Source organism: Hypanus sabinus, chromosome 4 (assembly GCF_030144855.1).
Source record: "Hypanus sabinus isolate sHypSab1 chromosome 4, sHypSab1.hap1, whole genome shotgun sequence".
Classification (NCBI taxonomy): Eukaryota; Metazoa; Chordata; class Chondrichthyes; order Myliobatiformes; family Dasyatidae; genus Hypanus; species Hypanus sabinus.
Genome location: NC_082709.1, coordinates 144,754,618 through 144,772,800, shown reverse-complemented (window position 1 = coordinate 144,772,800; position 18,183 = coordinate 144,754,618). Strand labels below are relative to the sequence as shown.

The 18,183-nt window shown below is 39.2% G+C and overlaps 1 protein-coding gene across 4 annotated transcripts in view; it reads left to right on the top strand.

The window, feature by feature from the left end:
- The first annotated feature begins 1,811 nt into the window (after positions 1-1,811).
- caska (calcium/calmodulin-dependent serine protein kinase a) overlaps positions 1,812-18,183 on the top strand; it is a 411,874-nt gene continuing 395,502 nt past the window's right edge. For all 4 annotated transcript variants that reach the window (XM_059968272.1, XM_059968271.1, XM_059968270.1 and 1 more), the window contains exon 1: positions 1,812-2,436. In XM_059968272.1, coding sequence (XP_059824255.1) covers positions 2,378-2,436 — 59 coding nt within the window. In that variant the 5' untranslated portion in view covers positions 1,812-2,377. The remainder of the gene's footprint in view (positions 2,437-18,183) is intronic.

Here is an 18,183-nt window from a genome sequence, read left to right as displayed (position 1 = left end):
TGTCGCCAGGCAGATAATTTCTGAGGAGTATTAATAATGGCTGGGGTCACCTGTCTTGTAAAGACACTGCCCAGAAGGAGGCAATGGCAAATCAATGGTGTAGAAAAATTTGCCAAGAACAATCATGGTCAAAAGACAATGATCGCCCATGTCATACGGCTTGGCACATAATGATGATGATGATATATCCACGTGTTCTTCAGTGAAGCTTTTAAGGTTGTACATGGGAATCTACTCAGAGCTGCACACAGTATTCCTTTTGTCCTTTGTATTTCAATATTCCATTGGCCTCTATATAATTGAGATAAGACAATCCTACTCCTTTCCTCAAATCTCTTGCAAAAAAAAAAACTCAATATATTGTTCACCATGTACCTGCTTCCTGAATTTCAGTGATTCATGTTCAAGGCTAGCAGGTCCTTCTGAACACCAATACCTTTCAATCTCTCACCACTTAAAAATACACCATAGTTTTCTACAAAGTGCATGACCTACAATATATTCCATCTGCAATGTCCAGACCCATTCACCTTGCCCATCTATGTCCTCATGAAGCCTATATTCTATAAGCTACTCTCATGCAAGTCTTTCTCTGAAGAAATACAAAAGACAAACAACCAAGCCTTTATATTCAGGCAGCATATGTGGAAAGAGAAACAAGTATATTTTCAGGTTGATAGCATCTCAACAAAAACTTAGTCATTCTAATGAAATGTTATTCATGTGATATCATAACACTTTTTTCTTTACATATACTGTATGTTATTTGACCTGCTGAATATTTCCTTCATTTCTATTTTTATTTTGGATTTCTGGCATCTGTAGCTTTGCTGTCCAGTCCTAATTTGACTATTCCAATTCTATCCAAGTCAGAATCTTTGTTTCTCATTACATTTTAATTCAAACCTAAGTAATCCATTCACACTGACTCTACTCTACTGGTACCCCCAATGCTACAGCTTCAAGCTTCATGTCTGTTTTTAAAGCTGTGACTCATCGTTAAACTCTTGGCTTTGAAGTAAAAGTCCAGTGTGGGTTGATGTTTAATGGATGAAGAATGTGGTTGCACAAGAAGAGAAAAAAAGGAATGGTCATTTTGGCTATGACCAAAGATGGAATCGATTGGGTTTGCATTCTTTGGAGCATAGATGGCTGATGAAGGACTGAATGAATGCATACAAAATTGTAAGGGATGGAGATAAGATAGTGGGAAGCCTCTTAATATTTTACTGGTGTCTATGAGCAAATTGTATAGCTTCAAGGAGTTGGAGATTGAGGGGATTTGAGGTAGAATTTAACCCAGATAGTTTAAGTGTGGAATACACTGTGTGGGTGTCACAGTAAATATTTAGATGCTTAGGAAAAGTATAGCTGGGGTGTAACTATATATAACTACATATAGTTATATAACTATAACTTGATTAACATGGTTGGTTGAAAGGTATGTTTCTGTGCTGTTTCATTATATAACTTTAATTTGTGGTTCAATGTCAAATTTCTTTTGCCCAGGATCACAAGAAATAGCTTAGCATATAAAGGTGCCATTTAAATATTTGTTTGCTCACTTCTGCATTATGTAACGCTACAAACTACTTCATTTTTTCAAAAAAATTGTTGCTTTTCACGAGTGGCAAACAACACGTAACCCAAGCAGGTAGAGTAGCATCCTAATTAACGCGTGCGCAGTCTTGAGCCACGAAAGGGCAGGTCCGCGACTGGGACGCATGCGCATTAACGATCCGGGCTGGGCAGGTCTCCGCGGCGACGCCTGCGCATAGGTAGCCCTGTCTGTTAGTTTCGTGCTGACGCATCCGGAGTGCGGCCAGCGAGTGAGCGAGCGGTGATTGGTGGGTTCCGGTTCGACGAAGCATCGCCGCCGACTGGCTCTTCATCGTTGCCGCCGCTGCCGCTGCCGCCGCCTGAGTGCGGAGTTCAAGTGGGCAGCATACCGAGAGGGGGCGGGCCGACATCGCAGCGCACGGCGGGGGCAAGTGGTAAAATGGTCTAAATAACGGCGGGTTGAAATACAAAAAATCCTTTTGCCTCCATGCAAATAATTCCTGGGGCTTGGCCTGGGCTTCGAGGGAGCAGCAACATCCCGAGACAAGGAGCCTTGGACTGTGGATTATCAGGGTTTTAAGCCAGTGAGAAAGAGAAGGTGGGGTCGTGAGAAGGATAGCGGAGCCCATCAGCCTGCTCTGCTCGGCTGTTTCAGTATAAATTGGCTTCATCGGCGACGGCTACAATTTTTCATTGTGTCTTATGTGTTGAATCCTTTCGCCGATCCACACGGGGACAGTTTTATTAATTTCTCTGATTGGAGACTTTTTAACTTCGCATTTTCATTCTTAAATTTTCTGATTTTTAATTATCGACCATGGCCGACGACGACGTCCTGTTTGAAGATGTGTATGAGCTGTGTGAAGTGATTGGCAAGTAAGTGTCTTTTAAATGTATTAAAGTAGAAATAAAACTGCACTTAGAAAATGATGTCTTCGATAATGGATTTCATTCGTGGATTTACAAGGGAGGCCTCCTTCTCTTTCCAGTGGATTACTGGGCAAAACCGATTTGTTTTTTTACATGTCCACCAAAACAATTTTGAATTTGATTTCAACAAAATATATAAGCTTTGGATCCAGAAGCAAATCATGTTTATTTAAAAACGATTTTTAATGTGGTGGACCTGTCGATATAGATGTTTATATTTACTTTTTCAAAAACTGAAATTAAGAATGAATTTGGAAACGTTGCAAGACTAGATATAATCTTTTGCATCTGAACGATATTGTGCTTTCTTGTGGAGTGGTGCAGCAAATTAATTTTCCCATATAATAATAACAGGTTCTTTCTCGGAAAAGATAAAAATTTCTACTGCTAGCTCCTGCTTTGATATCCGACATTATAATGTGAGTCAAAAGCGTATTGTTTTGATAGCTTTTAATGGACCATACCATTTCTCTGAACTGAATTTAAGAATACTCTTTGCCAGAACAGAAAAAATTACACTAGTGAAGTCGTTGTCCTAGTGCAATTCATTTATATTATATAACGATGACTATAATACATCAGCAAACTTTTAATTGTTTCAAATTTTTATTAAACTTATGCCATTCGGGATGGATCGAACTGCTTTTTAAAATTTTCGATCATGGAGTTTGTGCATTTACGACCATAAATATACATTTTGAATTTCATTTACGTTTTTATTTAGAGTTTTCTGGAGAAATATTTACTTTTAATTATGACCCATATGTTGCAATTGCTTTCTGTTTTCATTGGCTTATAGAACACATTTGCAGCGTTGGATGATATGCTTTTTTAGTAATTGAAAATAAAGTTTATTATGTCTTGAAATGTGTATTTTCAGGTATTTTGTTTGATTTGTTTAGGTATTCACTTTCTTGAAAATAACCTGTGAAGATTGCTGATCCAAGCAATTTGTACTGAAAGCTCCAAAACAGTGATCAATTATCAAAATACTAGTAAAGTTTTCAAAATACCTGTTGGATATACTTTTTTAAACTTTGCTGTTCAAAGTGTACAGATACTTTGTATTTGAAACGTGTATAGCAGATTCAGTTGACATAACATTGAATGATTCTTGTACATTATTTCGATAGCAATCTCTCTATCCACATTTCTCTTTGAAATACGTGCCAATAAACCATTAATTTGTTTTTAGTTCCAGATGTGACTTCCTTCTGTATAGTTGAGAGGGTACCATTATAAAGGTGTGCATGTTTTTGTTATAGTCATGCCTTGACAAGTAATAATAATTTGAATATTTTTGTGTTCCTGTGAAATTATAAAAAGTCTTGCATTGAAATAGTATTTTAAAATTTCATGTAATCAAAATTGAGCAATTAAATGCTATTGCACTCACTGTTGTAATGTCCACATTCAAATGCAGTTTCCTTTATATACACAATTAAACTTTTCCATCAAATTCCTTTTGATTATATAATAGAATCAAGGCATGATTACAGCACAATGAGCCCACTTAGCTCATCATGTAGCAATCACAGTTACTGCTAAGTGTTTGCTTTATAATTTTTGCCCTGTCAATTGTGGTATAAATTTGGTCTAAATGAATGTGTATGAATCTGTTTTGTTGTCTCTTGGCAGATGCAAGTATGATGTTTGCAAGATTTACAATTTTAGTTCTTAAATTTGACTTCTCTAACTTTGTTTTAATCTTTAAGCAAACTCTGCAATAAATGACAGTATCTTGAATTTCTCTTCATCATTGGTAACCACAATTTGAGCAGTTCTTATGTTCCCACTGAGATTTCCTTTTGCATCTACCAACACGTTTTTTCTGATCTTTGCGAACTCCTTAACCTACCTCTTTGAACACAATTTATCATGTATCCTAATATTTACATTTTTTTGCCCAATATCTGGTAATTTCTAAAGATTTTTGTGAGGATTTTACTGCATATGAACTGTTGAAAAAATATTTGTATTAAAAACTTGGTCTTAAGCCTTTGAAATAAGCTTGAGGATTTTCAGTTGTGTTTTCCATGAAGGAAAAAATTTTGGTCAGTTTAATACTGGATTGTGTTTATAGAGTTACAGGTGTAGTCATTCAAAACAAAGTTGAATCTTGTGGGAAAATGATAGGATTGCAGAGACAGATGGCATAAAGAATTGAATAAGCTTATCAAAATGTTTCTTTTGTCAACCAGAATAATTACAAATCTTTGTGCACTTCTTAACCTATCTCTTGTAGGAGACAAATTGTCAAATGACATCTTTTATAAGCCTACGAGTTCCCACAGTTATCTTGACTATATCTCTTATCACCCTCTTTTTCCTTTTCTCAGTTCTTTTGCCTCCACCACATCTGTTTCTAGAAATTCAGGCTTTCTTTCCAGAAAATTCAGAGATGTTCTTCTTCAAAGATCGGGGTTTCCCTTCCTCCACTCTTGATGCTGCCCTCACCCATGTCTCCTCCATTTCCCGAATGTCTGCATTCACCCCATCTTCCCACCGTTTTTACAGTGACAGTTCCTCTTGTCCCACCTCATGAGCCTCCTCGTCCAACACATCATCCTCCACAGCTTCCAACATCTCCAAAGGGATCCTACCACGAAACATTTTTACCTCACCTGTCCCCCCTCTGCTTTCCATAGGAATCGCTTCCTCTGCAATTCCTTTGTCCATTTGTTTCTCCCACCAGCACACCCCTGCAAGCAGCTTAATCTGCCCACCTGGCTACACCTGCCCATTCACCTCCATTCAGTGCCACAAGCAGTCCTCCAGGTGAGGCAGCACTTCACATGTGAATTTGCTAGGATCATCTATTGTGTCCAATGTTTCTGATGTGACCTGCTAAATTGGTGCGACCCATCATCAATTGGGGGACTTGTTAAATGAGTACCTCCACTTCAGCTGCCAAAGTGGAACTTCTCGGTGGCCAAATATTTTAATTCTGATTCCCGTTCTGACATGTCAGTCCAAGACATTTTCTCGTGCCAAGATGAGGCCACACTCAGGGTGGAGGAGAAACACCTGATATTCCAATCTGGGTAGCCTCCAAGCTGATGGCATGAGTATCAGTTTCTCCTAGTATAAAAATTGTTTTTCCCTCCCTCTCTCTCCACTCCTATTCCCCATTTTGGCCTTTTCTCTTTCCTCTTCTCACTTACCTATCATTTCCCCAGGGTCCTCTCCTCCTTCCCTTTCTCCTATGGTCCATTCTCTTCTATCAAATTCCTTCTTCTCCAGCCCTTTACCTTTTCCTTCCACCCATCTGACTTCACCTATCACCTTCTAGCCAGATACCTTCTCTTCTCTCTTCCCCCCCCCCCCCCCAACACTTTTATTCTGGCTTCTTTTCCTTTCTTTTCAGTCCTGAAGAAGGGCCTCAGCACGAAATGTTGACAGTTTATTCATTTCCACAGATGCTGTCTGACCTGAGTTCCTCCAGCATTTATGTGTATCTTTGGATTTCCAGCATCTGCGAGCTTTTTCATGTTTATAACTATTGATTTGATTTTTAATGTGCATTTCATTGTAATGAGATTACACCTTTGTTCATTTGCAACTCAATTTTTTTCATTTCACCCTTAAAATGTTTAAAATCTTGTAGATATTATGTCCATCAGATTGGCTTGACACGTGCAGGAAGGAATGATGCTAAGCTTCAGGTGCTCCTTCAGTAATGTGATTGTAAATGGTATGCAGTGAAACAGTTATTTCTCTGTAATGTCACCACCATTGCACTTTAAAATACAGTCAAATCTTTCTGTTTTTGATTCTGGAAAGTGAACAATCCTTTTATCTTTAAAAGGCTTGGTTGCATTGCTGACAGAACTCTGAAAATTTCAATTGACACTTGATATGCTGAATTGCAAGAAGTCAGCTTCAGCATGTGGGCTAAGAAGTTCAGAGTAAACTTCAGAAAGTAGACTCAAATGCTTGTCTAGTAATCCTAAAATAAAAGGAAGAGAAATACAGCAGAGAGGGTATTCAGATTGATCTCATTAGAAGTGAAACGAAAGTCCATATACAGAGCTGGTCAAGCATTGCCTAGATTGACTAGGATAGTAGATGGAAGAGAGGGATGGTGTAGTCAGTGTGACAAAGACTGGAGAGATTTGAGATGGGCTTTAAAAATAACGTGCTGCACTTAAGGTGATAATTTATGGCCTCTGGAGCTACTTCAGTTCTTTGGCACAAAATTGTAGAGGCTTACACGTGAGGTAAGATGGCAACAATTTGGGAGACAACAGGAGCCTTCAAGAAGAAATGGAGAATTGTGTTTGTAATGGTAGTTTCAAAATCAGAAAAATTGGCTGATGTCTTGGACATGATTCATAAGGAACTGGGGTATTGTTGAAGAAGATAAAGGTTGTACAGTTTTTTACCTTGTAAAAGTGTAAATTGGATTGCTAGATTAAAAATCGATATTCATCAGCAATTTATTGGAAGTGGGCATGATAGATAAGTGTATGGTGATAGCTGGGGATGGCATTTGCAGTTCAGGTATTTGAGCAGACTTTGACTTTAGTGATAAATGGTCTGGTATTGGAGTGCTGAACTGTTTTTTTTCTGGATGCATTCAAATCTGTAATCCCTGAATTTGAGAAATGAAGACTAGTCACTGGCAGGAAAATAACCAGTACGTTTGAGGGAAAGAAAGTTGTTTTTTTAATGAGGACCAGAAGATCAAAGGCAAAGGAAGAATTGTTTGGTCAAATGGTCTCCTGTGCACGTATCAAGGCAGGTAAATGTCTATTATAATTCAAAGGCCATATATTGGGAGTTTTAAATAACTGCTGTCTTGACTTGAGACAGGTAGTTTGAAAATAGATGTGGATGATGAAATTGTTTAATATGGTTGAGACCATTAATGTGGAAGTAAGTTTTCAGGGGTGGAGCTGAGCTTGTTTGGGGAGGAGATAGCAGGTAAATGGATGGAAGTGAAATAAGAGGGCAAGCAGAGTTGTGTTGACATTTGAAAAATATTAGTAAGGAATAATGTATTGATGGATATCTTCATATGATACTTGGGTTGAGTGAGAAAGAATAAATATTTTGAACAAGAGGCTGGAACAAATGTTCAGAGAAGGTATCACCAGAGGATTAGGAAAGAGTTGTATTTTCACCTTAAAGTTACCCATGTGGAACAAATATTTCGGGAGATATGTTATCAAATTAGAAAGTTGCAAATAATTTTTGCATCAAATGATTATACACTGGGTCTGCTCATGAGTCATGAGACCTCCAATGTACCACATGATGATTAGCATAAAGCCCTGACTTGGCAAATGAGGAATTTGTGGATGGTGGACCGTGAGCTGTCTTCTAGTTAGCTGTGTTTCTATTATGTAGCGTTTGGTATGAATCAATCCTAGCTGGCTGATGGTGCAGTGACATCTGCACTGGTCTTCAAGGTGGGAGGTCCTGGGGGTTCGAACCTGGCTGGCTGCTTGCACACTTTCTATTCATGCTGGGTTGAGCGTTATGCTAGCAACTCGGCTTTGTTTTAAAAAAATAAACAGACAAATGCCAAAAAAATGATAAGGTTGCTGTCTGATGCACCACAAAGTGCAGAGAGGAATACTATTATGTATTTTCAGTGGTGACTGGATTATGTAGAAAAACAGATTCTATCAATGAAACTAATAACTGGGAATGCTGAACAGTGCATGACAGCAGTTAATAATTTAATCTATAATGATAGATTTTAACTTTTAATTTATTGTTGGTATTAGATTTGCATCTATAAATTGTGGGTGCAAATCTCATTAGAGATTTGAACACATCTCAGTTGAGCTACTGTTGGAAAAGCAATAAGATAACAAATTTAAAATTGTAGTCTATAATAATGGATTCAGGTAGATCTAAAAGATCTGTGACACAATTTTGAAGTATAAAAAGAGGAAAATGGCATTATTTTTGGGTCAAGATGTATTTGTTTAACAACAGGTATATGTACTGAGTAGCATCTTTCAGCCATCATCCCAGATTTTTCCATGACTTTTGGAAAGTCCTGTTCTACATTCATATTGGAAGGAAGTGGTATTGTGGTCTCGAGTGAGTAACCAGTTATCATCCAGTAACCAGTAAAACATCCTTGCACTAGTGCTAGTATATCCTTTTCTAAAAGAATAATGACCCAAAAGTACACTGTACTCTGATCTAAATAACATTTATCTAAATCTGTTTGCTCTTGTATTCTGTGTGTTGACCATCAAGGGTAAATGTCCTGGATATCACCTTGACTATATCATTTACTTGCTGGTCAGTGATTTTCACACCAAAATTTGTCTGTTCCTCGAGATTTATGATTTATTCCCTTGTTTCCCTCCTCAACTGCATTATCTTGCTTCTCTGGATTGAAAGCTATTTGTCTTGTTTTGCCCATCTAAACACTCCTGCGTTATCTTTCTGCAAACTGAAGCTTCCTTACTATCAACTACAGTAGCAATTTAGTATCATTAATACACTTCTTAATCATGCTGATATATCAAATTATTTAGGAATATAAAAACAAGCATGGGGAATTTTGTCTCTTGAGATTGCTGCACCTTACAGTAATGTTCTGATTGACCTGGGCTCAGTTTATTTCATTTGCCCGTAACCATTTCCAATAGATCTCAAATCTATCTGTGTTAGCCTTGAATTGTTCAATTTCTGAGATAAAGAATTCAAAGCTTTAAAGACCCACTGAGAGAAGAAATCCCTCTATCTCCAACTTAAACAGGTGACCTCTTATTTTGTGTTTATGTTCACTTGTTCAAGCCTGCTCAGAGTTGTTGGTTTCAATAAAAGCACTAGATCCCTTTTCAAAATAATCTTTCTTCTAAACTACGGACTGCGTAGTCCTCAGAGATGTCTGACGACCTCCAAATCATACAATGAACTCACTTTTCTGAATTTCCAATGTAAATATATATTTCAATAAACAAAAAATTCTTCAGATGCTGGAAATCCAGAGCAACATGCACAAAATGCTGGAGGAACTCAGCAGGACATGTGGCATCTATGGAAATGAATAAACAGTTGACATTTCGGGCTGAGGTCACCCTCTGGACTGGAAAGGAAGGGGGAAGATGCCCAAATTTAAAAAAAGAATGTGGGGTAGTGGGAGGAGGAAGTGGTAAGAGGTCAGAGTGGGCAATAGAAAAGAGGGAAGTAAAGCCAAATGCAAATTGGAAAAACAGAGCCTCATTCTGCTTGGCTGGCCGACAGCTTAATGCTCTGCGCATTTAATTTTATAATTATAGCTAACCAACACCCCCTATGTTCCTTCCCTTCTCCTACCAGTCTACCCACTGCCTTTCCCCTTTGTTCTCCTTTTCCTTTCTCTGCCCCTCCCAGATACCTACTCATTATCCCTTCCCACTTGATCCCAGCTGCCTGTCAGCCACATAACTCTCCACCTGACTTTTTCTGCGGTTCGTCTCATCTGACAGCCTTTGTCTCACCTCTCCATTACATTTCTGGCTTCCCATACTCTCCGCGCGATGCAGAGTCTCAAATGAAGACATTGACCATCCTTTTGCCTTTGTGTCCACAGATGAGCAGCATTTCAAGGTTGAAGGATGAATGTACCTTGAACTGTGAGATGCTGATCAACCTATTGAGTTCATCCACCACTTGTTCCTTTAGATTTCAGTGTCTGCAGTTGCTTGGATCTTTTGTTTCAAAAACATCTTATTTAGCATGTGGTAATGAGCAACATGATGGCGCCCATGAGGTTTTAACTTCTACTTTATAACTAATGTGTAATGGCTACTCCTATTGGTAATAATATTTGGATCCCAGTTGTTTTCAATTTGTATTAATTTCCTAAGCCAAAAATAATAGCAGCGATGTCACAGCAACACACACAAAATGCTGGAGCAACTTGGCAGGCCAGGCAGAATATATTGAAAAGAGCACTGTCGATGTTTTGGGGTGAAAACCTTTGGCAAGTCAGTAACCCTGTCAGATATGATTGCCTTTGATCATCCTTCAGGATCAATAATGACTCGCTTATGCTCCAGGACAAGAGTGCCTGGCAGGACTATTGGGTGGTATCTGTGATTTGCTGTACCCCTGATGTTGTCTGAACTGTGTTCCTGATGAAGACTTGCTGTTCTCAATATCCTCCCATATGCTCCTCCTTCACTTTGAGCGGCCCTGGAACGGAATTCTTAGAATCATTAGAGGTGTTGCATTTTTGCCATAAAGGTTTTTACCTTATCCTTGAATCTTTTCCTCTATCAGCTTTGACAATCTCTTCCTGTTGCAGAGAGGCACTTGGACTAGGGAGTCACATAGGAGATATATGAATGACATGCCTGGTCAACAAAGTCTAGTAAGCATAATTCAGGACCACTAAAAAGAGCAGTCGATATAGATGATGATGATGACTTAAGGAAAGATATAAATTGGTTCTGACCAAATAACAATGCACAATTCAGATCTTCCCTTCAGGCAGCCCCTCAGAATCAGTATGATTCTTGTCTTCTCCATTGCTTTGAATGTGAATCAGGTTTAATATCACAAGCATATGTCATGAAATTTGCTGTTTTTCGGCACCAGTACATTGCAATACGTAATAAAAATCTAAATTACAGAAAGAAAATTATTAAATTGAATAGGTAGTGAAAAAAGAGCTAGAGTACATGGGTTCATTGTCCATTCTCTGATCTGATGACAGAGGGAAATGAGCTGTTCCTGAAACTCTTCTGGCTCCTGTACCACCACTTTGATGGAATAAGGAATGGCAAATGGGTTTCAACTAAGCTAAGTGTGAGCATCAAAATCTGGTTTAATATTAATGGAATATGTTAAATTTGTTTTGCAACTGCAGTACATTACAATACATAATAAAAACTATAAATTACAATAAGTACATATTTAAGAAAAGAAAATAAAGTACAGGCAGTCCCCGGGCTATGAACGAGATCCGTTGCTAAGTCTATCTTTAAGTTGAATTTGTAGTTAAGTCGGAACAGGTATATACGGTTCTTATTTAGCATTAGTTAGTCAAATGTTTGTCCCAAGCAATAACGTTAGCCTGTCTTTCAATGCCTTATGCCCTGGTGCACTTTTTTCCTCTTTCGAAATGTAGGTCCTTTCAGGCATAAGCCGGTCTCATCTACATTAAATACTTGGCCTGGCAAATAACCTCCTTCCTCAATAATTTTTTTCAACATTTCAGGAAAATCACTCACAGCACTTACATCGGCACTCGCTGCTTTACCTTGCGCTTTAATATTATGTAAATTTGCCCTCACTTTGGAACGGTTAAACCAATCCCTATTCGCAACAAACTCTTCATCACAGTCACCTTCACTTGCTGCATGTGCAGCTTTTAAGTCATTGAAAAGGCTTTGAGCCTTTTCTTGCACTAAGGTAAGGCTAATAGGCATATTACGCTGATTTTAATTGTCTAACAAATTATCAATAGCCTTTCCATTTCAATAATTAAACCGTCAGTGGAACAGAAACACTGTGAATTCAGCAGCCATCAAGGGTGCAGGTCCTGAGCTCCCCCAGGTCCTAAAGTCCACCCGCACTGAGACAGGTTAAATGGGACAAGTGGGGGTGGTGCTGACTGGAAAAGGGTGGGGGGGGGGGGTCGGGGTGAATCTTGTTGAGAAAAATTAAAGCCAAATACAAAGTTACACACACAACACAGTGTTAACGGCAACGAGATCTGACTTAAAATGGCAGGCGGCGTTCTCCTTCCTCGAGCTGACTAAGTTTTAATAAAATAGGCTTTATGGCAGTCCATTCATAAGTACGAGTTGTTTGTAAGTTGGGTGTTCATAACCCGGGGACTGCCTGTAGTGCAAAAAGAGGAAAAATACTGAGATAGTTTTCATGGGTTCATTATTCATTTAGAAATCTGGCAGAGAGGAAGAAGCTGTTCCTGAAACATTGACTGTGTCTCTTCAGGAAACATGAGAAAAGGGCATGTCCTGGATGATTGGAGGATGGGGGGGGGGGGGGGGGGGGTCCTTAATGATGGATGCCAACTTTTTGAGGGGTCCTGGATTCAGGGGAGGTGAGTGCCAGTGATGGACCCAGTTGAGTGTACAACTTTCTGCAGCTTTTTCAGATCCTGTCCAGTAGTCCTTCCATACCAAATAGTGATGCAACCAGTTAGAATGCCCTCCACCGTACATTGGTAGAAATTTGTAAGTCTTCAGTGGCATACCAAGTCTCCACAAACTCCTAATGAAATATAGATGCTATTGTGCTGCCTTTGTGATTGCATCAGTATATTGGGACCAGGATAGATCTTCAGAGATGTTGACATCCAGGAACTTGAAACTGCTCACCCTTTCCATTACTGATCTCTCGATGGTATGTATTCCCTTGACTTCTTCTGAAGTCCACAATTGATTCTTTAGTCTTATTGATGTTGAATACAAGGTTGTAAAATTAATTTGTAATTTAAAAACTGTGAATTTAGATTGAGAAAATTAAAAATGAAAATTGCTAGGGGGAAAAAGTCTCGATAGGCCAGACAGCATCTATGGAAAGTTAAACAGTTAAAGGCCTCTTTAATATGAATTATACTCTGAAGTAGCTGATGAGGCCAATGTAGAATCCACGTACTCTTTCACAAATTGTGCACAAAGTACATGAAGGAACAGGCTGCTGAGTGCTATGGGAAATGCTGCAATCCTTTGTCCCTATGTTCTTGAAAGGCATTTGTTCCCAATGCCTTCCTAATGTGCTCTCCATTTTGATTGGTGATAGGCAGGGATTCTCACAAATTAGTGATGGCAATCTGTGAGAACAACCCTGAATCATTTCCTCTACCTTGACAAGTCCTTGCTGTGATGGATCTTATAGTAGTGCGTTTGTTTCAGGTTTCTGATATCATTAATGTGGCCTGTCCATGGCAGCCTACTGATATTTCGTGATGCTGTGGATGTCAGCCTGGGATAACATGCTGAGATTGGTTCACTTATCCTGCCAGGAAGACGTTAGTGACAGCATTAGTGGTACGTCTCTAGTACATTGAGGTGCCTGTCACTACAGCAAGGTGGGATCATTTGCCTGCTTCATCTTCAGGCATGTTTTTCACAGATGGTAAGATCACAGACAGCACAGCCTCCTAGAATTTCCCGTCTTCTGGATGACAGTAAGTGAAAGAGTCTGGATCAGCTATGATCCTGGAGGAGCTGACTGGGTCCATCTGTTCTCCTGGCATGAATAAAACTCCAAGAAACGATGGTTTACCAGCACAGTTGTACTTTGCTTTGTGGGACTGGATGGGCCAGGACTTGATGGAGATGTATAATACTGTGCTTCTGGCTGGCAGCATGTCACACTCCATGAGGGGAAGAGTATGGTTATCCTCATAAACAAGAAAAAAGGGGGGGGGGACATCAGGATTTGGAGATCCGTTTGCCTGTTGTATGTAGAACGTAAGATCCTGTGCAAGACCATTGCAAGCTGGGACAGATGACCCACCCATCACTGTGCTCTGCCTGGGAGGAAAATCTTTTGACAACCTTGCACTGCTCAGGGACTCCATCACTTGAATGAGGACTGAGGAGTAGATCATTGGTTAGCTTGGACTAAGAGAAGGCCTTCAATAGGTTATCTCACACATACAGTGCCTATAAAAGTTATTCACCCCCCCCCCCCCCCGGAAGTTTTCACGTTTTATTGTTTTACAACATTGAATCACAGTGGATTTAATTTGGCTTTTTGACACAGAAAAGACTTGCATGTCAAAGTGAAAACAAATTTCTACAAATGGGTCTGTGTGGACAGGTCTGTATGAGCTTTGCACATCTGGACACTAGCTATTCCCCATTCTTCTTTACAAAACTGCTCACACTCTGTCAGATTGCATGGGAATCATGAGTGAACAGCTCTTCAGCCACAAATTCTCAATTGGGTTGAGGTTAGGATGCTGACTTGGCCACTCTAGGACATTAACTTTGTTGTCTTTAAGCTTTGGCTTATGCTTGCTGGAAAACAAATCTTCTCCCAAGTCGCAGTTCTCTTGCCAACTACATCAGGTTTTCTTCCAGGATTTCTCTGTATTTTGCTGCATTCATTTTACCCTCTACCTTCACAAGCCTTCCAGGGCCTGGTGTAGTGAAGCATCCCCACAGTATGATGCAACCACCACCATGCTTCACAGTAGGGATGGTGTGTTTTTGATGACATGCAGTGTTTGGTTTATGCCAAACATAGTGTTTAGTCTGATTGTCAAAAAGCTCAATTTTGTTTTCATCAGACCAAAGGCCCTTCTTCTAGATGACTCCAGAGTCTCCCACGTGCCTTCTGGCAAACTCTAGCCGAAATTTCATTTGCGTATCTTCAACAGTGGCTTTCTCTTTGCCACTCTTCCATAAAGTTGCAGCTGGTGAAGCACATGGGCAGCAGTTGTATGCACAGTCTCTCCCACCTCAGTCACTGAAGCTTATAGCTGCTCCAGAGTTGTCATAGGTCTCTTGGTGGCCTCCCTCCCGAGACCCCTTCTTGCACAGTCATAGTTTTTGAGGACTGCCTGCACTAGACAGACTTCTAGCTGTGTCATATTCTTTTCTTGTATCCATCTCCTGACTTGTGCTTTTCAATAATCTTTTTGCAGAGTTGCTTGGAGTCTCTTTTTTGTCTTCATGGTGTAGTTTTTGCCGGGATACTGACTCACCAGCAATTGGACCTATCAAATGCAGGTGTATTTTTACTGCAATCATTTGAAACACCTTGACTGCACATAGGTCTCCAAAACCAGATCTTCATTTAACTAATTATGTGACTTCTAAAACCAGCTGGCTCACCAGTGATGATTTGGTGTGTCATACTTTTGGAGGTGAATACTTTTGCAATCAATTATCTTGAGTTTTGTATTTGTACTTAGTTTAGATCATTTTGTAGAGATCTGTTTCCACTTTAACACAGATGAGTCTTTATCTGTTGATCAGTGTAAAAAGAAAAAATGCCAACTTAAATCCACTGTTATTCAATGTTGTCAAACAATAAAACATGAAAACTTCCAAGGGGGGAGAATACTTTTTATGGACACAATACATGATGGACCTGCTCTTTAAAATGGGCTTGGGGTGTCAGAAACCTGTTTGTAAGCAACTGCAATCGGGGGAAGGATTGCAGTTTGAGGTCCTTCCACTACTGTACCTGGAGTGGCAGAGCCTCTCAAACAATATTAAGGTTGTATCACACCATGAGCAATATGACTGGCATGATGTTATGTTTGTGTTTTTTTTTCCAAAAAACATTACATAACTCTATCAACCAGGAATATATGTTTTTTTTGCATTTTCTTTATGTATATTTTTCTAAATTAAGTCTATTTCTTAAACAGTAGTTTCACAGGTGGGCAAAGACCTTGCTGCCATTATTGGAAACAATGATGGATTTCATCATTCTCGTGTGTTTGCTCAAGTTTTCTGGCGCCTTGGCCTTTACTTTTGGGAGCCATCTGATGACTGTTTGGTGGAGGATCATTGCTTATCCATACTTCCATACTTATCCAATACTTCAGTGAATGTTGCCTTGTAGCTTGGCCTCTAAGTATGCACCGATGCAAATGACAACTGTGTAATGCAGCTTGATGACCTGAAATTGAAATGACCTTGCTGCTGGTGTGGTGGCAATGGAACACAACATTGTAGATACAACCTATTTGACTCATCAAATCACTGATTTTCCTTCAAGCAATTGCAATCCCCAAATCATATTTGATACATAAAACTTCTGCACTGGTTGGAAATTATGATATAAATGGAGAAAGAATAACAAAATACAGTGCAACTCTGATCACCCAGTTGCTCATTCTTTTGGTACTGGACTGGCAGATTTTCTGAAATATTAAGTAGTAAAAGTAAAGTAAATATAGGAAATTTAAAATACTACAAAAATACTGCAATAAAAAATTAAATGTATAGTATCAATTTCTTCTTTAGAAGAGTTATAAATGCTTCAAATAATCAATGAAGGAAAATGATGTCAACAGAAAGATAAAGCATTCTAAATATGGTGTTGTGACACCACACAGATATTTGCTCCCTATTCTTTCTCTTTAGATTTTAGGGTGTCTTGGTTTTCACAAATTTGCACTAGCAAGCTTGGTTGGATGTACAAAATCTACTGTTGATTTTACAGTTTACTGGCTTTGTTGTGGAACTTTCAACTTGTAGGTTGTCAAAGAAGTAGCTAGATTTCTCTGCCATTTTTAATGGTTTGAAGTCAGATTGAATTTGATAGCAATCATAAATTCCTGTTACACTTGAGTTTTTGTGGACTATCTAATGTGGCCATTTCTGATACATTTTAAAATTGGAATGTGCAATAGTTTAATGCTTTTGTAGCTAACCGTGGTACTGTTGTTGCTCTGGAAAGTCAATAGCAATGAAATTTGGTTCCAAAGTGCCAATCCTTAGGGTGGCATAAACTGCCGAAATAATACTGCCCAAAATTATGAGCAATTGTGCCATATGCCATATTGCTAAGAGCATTAATGTTTATGTAGTAAAGTCTGCCAGAAGTAGTCAAAGTGGACAAATAATCATGTCAATTAGCATGCAATGCAAATTGACATCAGTGCTGTTTTTGGAGCTAACAATTCTACTCTTCTCATGGCTGAGTTGTGAAATCAACAACTCGAAGTACTCCATCAACATTGTTCAAAGTAATCATAGAACACTGGAGATTAGTTCGTAACATACATTTGGTATTGTTATCATACTTGATGCTGGTGTGTTATGTAATATCAAATGGTAAGGTTGTGGGACCTTCTTGGTCTTTGAAGTTTGTGCTTAAGCTAGTTACTCCCAGCTTTAGTCTTCCAGTTGCATTCCTCTTCAAACCCATGAGACTGAGCAAAGGTCACATACAGCAGAGGAAAGACCGCACACCATACAGCAAGTTGTTAAAAGAGGAAGAGCTAAGGAGAGCTGCTAGCAAGAGATCAAATTCACCCCAGATACTCTGGCAACAATTCTCCCACTTCTCAGCAAAAAGCAGTATGTTGGACATCTGCACCTCAATATGGATATCCTCATCTGCAAGAAATCTGCTGCCTATTCCAGTACAATTAGTGCTATAGCACCCTACTTTTCACAGTTATCAAGTTGACTGTGGCATCTTGAGTTTACAAACGTGGTTAATATATCCTGACTGAAGATGGAGATATTTGCAACAGCAATTTGCTGCAACAGAAGACAGTTTTACCATTTATTCTGGTCTGTGAGGTTTCATCCCCAGCATCTGGCAGCAGTCACATTTCTGATGTTCTCTGGTGGTTTGTCTTTGAGCTATTACTGTTGGCAGGTTACTGTGATGAAAATTTGCTATTGGCTTGCATATCCAGAGGCAGGGCCTTGTATAGCAGGTTATTGGCATTCTGAAATGTTGCTTTGCTGTCTCAACTTCCTTGGACAAATTTTATTGGTCTGGCATTTTGCACAATCTTAAAGACCAAGAGGTAGTTGTTCTTGTACTCAACTATGCAGTGCGTAAGAGCATTGGAATGTAAAAAGGTGACATTTGCATGCCTGTTCTGCGCTGGCTGACCTAGAAAAATGCAACGCCCTATGCTATGGTGTGGGCTCCATGCTATTTACCATTTGAAAGAGACTCTCTAGTGACTAACTTAATGGTGTCCAACATTGGCTGCTCTTTTGGGTGGAGAAATACAAGTGCGCCATCTTCCCTGATTATCATTGCTTGCTCCTGCTGTGTGGC